Source organism: Penaeus monodon, chromosome 16 (genome assembly GCF_015228065.2).
Source record: "Penaeus monodon isolate SGIC_2016 chromosome 16, NSTDA_Pmon_1, whole genome shotgun sequence".
NCBI classification, from domain to species: Eukaryota; Metazoa; Arthropoda; class Malacostraca; order Decapoda; family Penaeidae; genus Penaeus; species Penaeus monodon.
In genome coordinates, this window is record NC_051401.1 from 11550752 (window position 1) to 11557646 (window position 6895).

General features: G+C 34.5%; 1 protein-coding gene across 1 annotated transcript in view; it reads right to left on the bottom strand.

Annotated features, from left to right (window-relative positions):
- Positions 1-439: 439 nt before the first annotated feature.
- Positions 440-6895, bottom strand: part of LOC119582512 (chondroitin sulfate synthase 1-like) — a 26084-nt gene continuing 19628 nt past the window's right edge. The window contains exons 5-13 of the mRNA XM_037930805.1: positions 5238-5415; positions 4641-4809; positions 4291-4431; positions 3885-3981; positions 2950-3110; positions 2396-2545; positions 2003-2086; positions 1561-1698; positions 440-1061 (exon numbers count right to left, since the gene is read on the bottom strand). Of these exons, the coding sequence (XP_037786733.1) occupies positions 852-1061; positions 1561-1698; positions 2003-2086; positions 2396-2545; positions 2950-3110; positions 3885-3981; positions 4291-4431; positions 4641-4809; positions 5238-5415 (1328 nt within the window). The 3' untranslated portion in view covers positions 440-851. The remainder of the gene's footprint in view (positions 1062-1560; positions 1699-2002; positions 2087-2395; positions 2546-2949; positions 3111-3884; positions 3982-4290; positions 4432-4640; positions 4810-5237; positions 5416-6895) is intronic.

Sequence of the window (6895 nt, forward strand, 5' to 3'; positions counted from 1 at the left end):
GTAACAGTATTATCAATAGTAGCAGTAACAATCATAACAATAATAGTAAAAGCAACAGTCATAGTAATAATATTGGTAGTAGTGATAGTGATAGTAACACAGAAATAACAATAATAAAAATCTTAATCCTAATCATAATCATAATAGCCATAACAATAATAATAATAATAATAATAATAATAATAATAATAATGAAAGAAAATGATGAGAATGATAATCCAAATAAAGATGATGATACATGATGATAATTGTTGCTGCTGATGTTGATGTTGATATTGAAGTTGATAACAATTATGACAACAATAATGGTGATGTTGATGTTGAAGATGACATTATAAAATTACAATAATAATAATATAAGAATAATGACAATAAGAATAAGAATAATAATAAGAATAAGAATAATAAAAAGAAAAAAATAATAATTATAATAGAAAAAATAACAATAAATAGTTTAAGTGCAGAAAATTGGAAAAAGTCCTAAAAATATCTGAATCTTCAGCATACGGAAACGTAAATGGCTATCAATAAAATACCAGCTGCATCGCACATTGTCATTCGTCTCTGAGTTTGTTCTTAAACTAATTAAACCAAGTATGGTAACATTCTTCCTTAAAATCAGTGAACAGTATATAAAAAGAGGAGTTGGTCAAAGAACATCTGGATTCGAAGAATAAAAAACCTAAAACCTAAAAGTCATGACAATTATTCTTGTCCGTGGGATAGGAATGCCTCCCTTTCCTCGACACAGTGAGAGCTTTCACTGTCCTTATTCACCTACGTAAGCCTCGGGGGGCAATAAATTATAAAAAATAACGCTTGTTAAATTATTGGATATACAAAAATAATGACTACGAGTTTCGTCTCTTGTACGCTAGGATTTCTGGATTGTCAATGATGGTTTTGGCGAGGGAATGTGTAGCACCATAGGTACTGTATCTCGTCCCTTGGCACATCTGGTATTGGTTCGTGACGAGGTTGTGATCACAGTCAACGTGGTGGAAAATATGGACTAGGCCAGGGTCAGCTGCTCGAAATACCTGGATTTTTTTCTTCAGCACCTGTTGGGGTGGGGAAGATGAAAAATTAACTTTTGTAAAAATTAGGATAATCTGTCCTTCTACTGATAGTGCAATATACACAAGGACATACTATCAATTGTAGGATACAACCTTGCAAATTACGGTTCCTTCAATGGAATTACACACTAGATATTTTATTCAATTGACTTCTGTGCATGAGGATGCACTGTACACAGCTTGTCTACACTGTTTAGTGCATCTTAAAGAACAAGGTCAAAGCTGATGTTCAACAAGATGTTAACTCGGGGGCTTAGGCCAAAACTTGACCATCAACTATGAATTGACACCTGTCTGCAACAAGGTAATTTCAAATGACAAGAAATCATATACTTGAGATAAATTATCTTTATTTGGTCTTTGTTACTGTTACTTAATGAAATAATGAAATTACTATTAGATCAACAAAAGTAGATCATACTACAACCTGCACTGTTCAACAGCATAGCAATTCACACTATGCTATTGTAATAATACTCACCTTCTCAAATAGGTCAACGTCTTCTTGACCCCATCCAAGAATGGAAGTATCTAGGCCACCTGCCATTAGCAATTCAGACTTGTACATTGATACAATTCCAAATCCAAACGCTCTCCAATATCCCACTTCTTCATCAATCTGCAGAAGAAAGAGCACAATTACCAGGCAAAAAAATTGTTGCCAATGTAAATAGTACCATCAGAGGTTCACTTCTGTTCAAGGAGTTATTTTCTTAGTAGGTGCAGTAATCACCTTTTCAGTATTTGATCTTACAAGTGGAGGCCAATTTTTAAGTCATAAAGTACTAGTCGAGCTTTCTGACCTTAAAAGGCAGCGACTGTAATTTGAATATTATTTCTGTAATGTATTATGTTTGATTTTTTTACATGTCTGGTCATTTACAAGCTGCCCATTAATTAACATCCAGAAAAATGTAACTTACCAAATTGTGGTCATATGTTTCTTCTTTGCCTCCCTTTCTTGTTACACTGGGATCAAACTCACTAAAAACTATAGGATAATATATCTGCAAAGACACATAAAAACAACATTAATTTCATTCACTGATTACATCCTATGACAACAGAAACAATGAAATTTCTGTATAACTGGAATAACAACAAGATTCAGAACTTGCTGAGACAAAATTATCAGAAAATAGACAGAAAGACAAAGAAGAAATAAAAAGAGAAAAGTATTTCCCTGGTAAACTGATAAAACAATAGAATGCATCATCCTTTTATCACAGGAATGACCAAAGTAGCTTCACACACACCTCAATCATTAAAATGACCAACACATTAAAAGGTTTCAAGAGAAAGATAGTCATACATACCTGGATTCCCTGTACTGTATGTAATCGGATCCTATCAAGAGCACCATGAGTGAAGGTCATGTCCACATCGATGAAGAACATCAGGTCATTTTCCTCGCACTGGCCAGCACCCAACTCTAAGGCTAAAGCTCGAGCAAAACTTGTGTTTGCCTGTGGAAGGGGAGTCTATGGTGTTACCTTATCTTTGAAAAATTATTACCCTAATAAAAATATTGATGATGAGAAGAAGAAAACTAAAGAATTTACAGGTTTTCAGGAAACTCTGAAAAAAGAAAAAAATGGAAGTGCTAAATTCAACAATAGAAATTTATAAAAGTCATCCCAAGATGAGAAAAGAAAGAATACCAGACATTATAGAAGTTACACAAAACTCATGAAATAATTTCCACCTTAAATGAAAAGCATGCAAAAACCTGACTCAGCCTTGAAGTTATCTCCATGTTTTACCTATCAAATCTCAAAGTACATAAGAAAACCTCCAGATTTAAAATATACACACCAAACACATTAAAAACTAATAATAAAAAGGAGAATAAATAAGCAGAATCACCCACCTGTAGTACACTCATAGGAACATCAGGATAGTCCAACTGAAGGCTGGAAATGACAGCCTCAACATTCTCCGTCGTGTCCTCCTGGCCGGGCGGAGGGCGGAAGGACACCACTACTAAACGCACATTTTCTTCTCCTTCTAGACATACCCGTTTGAAATCATCTGCAAGTCATTTCACATACAGAGAGAATTCTGAAGATTGTTTTCCTCTATTTTACTTATCTTTGTGTGCTGAAAGCTGGCTGTTACCCCCAAAAATTTTTTTTTTTTTAGAACGATTTGTTATTCCTAACTTTTTACAGGAACCATTATTACATACAGACTCCTCAGAAAGAAGCTCTCACAGCCCTTTAAACCTATGCTGTTGTGAGTTAAAAACTATCTGTGCTTTAATGCATGTCCATATGCATAATATAAGCAGTAATGAAAGGAGCTAGTCTCTGTGGTCTCATACCAGGGACATGATTTCAGCTTTGACTAAAACATTTCTGGATAAATAATTAATTGTTCTTTACATAATCTTCAATAATATCCTCCTCTCACAGAGAAAGTCTTCTTATCACTTTCAACACATAAGAAAAACTGTAGTATAAAAACAAAGTAAGAATTATTGGAGAGAGAACATGTGTATTTTCACAGCACTAAAAATCTAACGAATAATGCATCATGGATATGTATATACTGAATAGATTTCTAAAAAAGACTGAATGGCATAGATAATATGATAGTGAAATTAAGATTTACTGGAAATACAGATATAAATATTCCTTATAGAACTGCAATATGAATATGTATAAACATGTACAAAACATCTTGATACTAAATATTAAAAAGGAGTGAATATTTATGCATATCAGCTTACCCTTTCTAAGGAGTATGTACATGCAACAAACAGGTTAATGTGAAAATACAAATAGCAATTAAGTAATGATTTACCCATAAATCTTTGGAAGATGCTAAACCGACCAGCAAGGGGTAGGATAAAATGAATTTTCTTTGGTTTCTGTTGTGCTGTCGATCCTGCATGTGGGATCTAAGAAAAAAAACGGAAAGAAAAGAAATGCAAAGGATAAAAAACATACAATAAAAAAATACATGTTTTCTTTCAACTTCGCATTATGCAAAACTTACACACCATTATTCTAAAAAAAAAAAAGAAAAAAAAAAAGCAACAAAAATATAATCACACTAGACCCTCCACCAAACAAACTCAAGATACAAAAATGGAGACAGGCAAAAGTAAAGAAAAGAACCAAGGGAATATTGAAAGAAAAGCAAATATATCAAAACAAAAAAGACCAACAGAAACGAAAGAAAGAAAAAAAGAAAGAAAAAAAAATACCTGATAGTGAAGACTAGAAAAATCCTTAAGACTTTTCTTCACCACTACTTCAACAAAGTCTTGGATTCCTGACGTAGGGGCAACGTCAGTCTCTGGCCTGAGACTTTCGTATTCACGGACATATAATGGTCCGAGAGGAACCTGGAAATTGATTGTTTGATTAAAAATAATTTCTAAAGACATGGATCTTGGCTGTTTGGAATCACATACTGCACAACAAAAAATGACAAAACATTCCCAAAATTCAATACATTTCCCCAGAAATGCATTCAAAACCTAGAGAATGAGAGATTGGTCAAGTTATACACTGATGAAAAATCTCTTACCTAAACAAAGGCTTTTTCACTGACCTGAAGGTAAGCATGTCTCCTTACAGGAACTGTCATTTTCTTGCCTCGGTACTTTTTATAGAGTAACAACATGTCTATGATATATTCGATGGAATGACTAGGGTGCCATCTGATATACCCGTACAGTATCTCTTTGAAATCAATCACTCTCCCACGTTCTTTGGAAACTCTATCAGGTGACAAAAATGGAAATATTATTAGCACTGGAATGAGTTACTTTCATAGGTTAAAATTTGTCCAGATGTGTCAATAAGCAAATCATATTTTGAAGTGAAAACTAATGATACAAAAGACATATTTCATATACACTTCCCATATTCTTCCCATATTATTTATGTTATTTGAATGATTTCATATATGCAACTAGATATAGTTTTCTCTATTTCTCATTTATGCTTTGGAAAGTGTGGCACCCAGAAGCATATTAAAAAAAAAGAAGAAAGAGAGAGAGAGAGAGAGAGAGAGAGAGAGAGAGAGAGAGAGAGAGAGAGAGAGAGAGAGAGAGAGAGAGAGAGAGAGAGAGAGAGAGAGAGAGAGAGAGGGGAGAAAGAGAGAGAGAGACATTATCCACAAATAAAAAAGCCAATTCATTCTTACTTGTTTATAATCTCCATGACATCTCTTATCACATCCTCCAACCCCTCGTTCATACCCGAGGTTGGCTTATGGCGAGGGTTGGCGTCTCCCAAGCAAAAAGCTGCCCTGCTCACAAAATCCCATGCATTGACTTCCTCTTCTAGATCTGGAGACCATTTCTGAAGGGTTGCATCCGTACCTAAATGATGAAATGAGTTGTGTTAGTATTTGGCTGTAATCGTACCTACTGAAGATTCTTTTTTCTTTTTTTCTATTTTTCTTTTAACCCATAATTGACGGGTAGCATTCATAGAGGCCGGGGCCTCGCTGCCGGGGGCTTATATCGTCGCCCGAGCATGCGCGACCACTCATGCCAAATACCAGCATCCCATGCCGTTTCTTTGCATGTTGTATTTTCAATTTTCATTATTTTTTACAGTCTCTACTTGCCAAACTTCCTTATAAATCGAGACTGAAGGGCATTTTTGTTGTTATATAGACTCCATAGTTGATCATTATTCGGTCTATAGTCCAAATAAAATAAGCAGTGTGTGGCATCATGGAGTTGAAATTGTCGGTGTTGCATTTTTTTTGTTTGTTGCATGGTAAAAATGAGAAAGTGTTAGAACCGACTTAATCACACTTTCACTGGCAAAAAAATAATCTTTTGCCGTGATTGTAACAAATAAAAACTCATGGCATGTCCATGCATACTCTATGGCATGTGCGTACGTGCCCCCGGCAGATGGTCCCGCCATGCCATGGCATGTACGTACATGCCACCCGTCGGCAATGGGTTAAGTGTTGCAGACTAAATGTATCAAAATCCTATTTAGTTGTCGGGGATATAGATGTATATAAGAAAAATAACCAAATAAAAATGAATAAACAAATTCCAATCAATTTACTATATGGTTATATGTAGTTTTATAAAAGCTCTTTGCAAGTGCAAGAGGATTTATGAAGCTGACAATAATACTCATACTATAGATGTTTCTTTTCTTTCATTCTGCCTCATTTTGAGTATTGTTCTTCTGTGTGGTCACCTGCTGCTTAGTCACACTTAAGACTGATTGATCATTCTTTTCATTTCATGAAATTTCTCCTGTCTTACTCAGATTTGGACAATGAGAATTGTAAGGGCTCTTTCATATACAAATAATAATAATTCAATTTATTCCATTTGTCACAAAAGTTATTATGTATGGTATGACAGATACCTGTTTAGTTTGTTTCTAAATTACCCACAATGTGCAAGGAATGGCCAGGGTTATCATCCACTGTGAGATTTGAACACGGGAATGCAAAATCGACAGACGAGAACACTGCCACTACACTACACAGGACACAAAGCTGTAACTGATAATTCACATCCACTTTCTAAGTTTTTACTTGATTTTTATCAACCAGCAAGAGTTACTAGAAGTTCTAGTTGGTAACTTACATCTCAGTTTTCTAGATGCCTTTTTACTACTATTTGTAGGCTTTGGAATAGATTGCCTTCAGAGACTGTAACTTTTCTGACTCTTGGTATGTCTAAGAGTTCAACTAATATGTTTTTACTATGTAAACAGCAGATGATTTTCTATCTTCTTTCTCTTTCTTAGCAGTATTTTGAATTGCACTGACACCTTTGGTGTTATAATTCTCAAATTTTCATTGTGTCTCTTTATATGGCT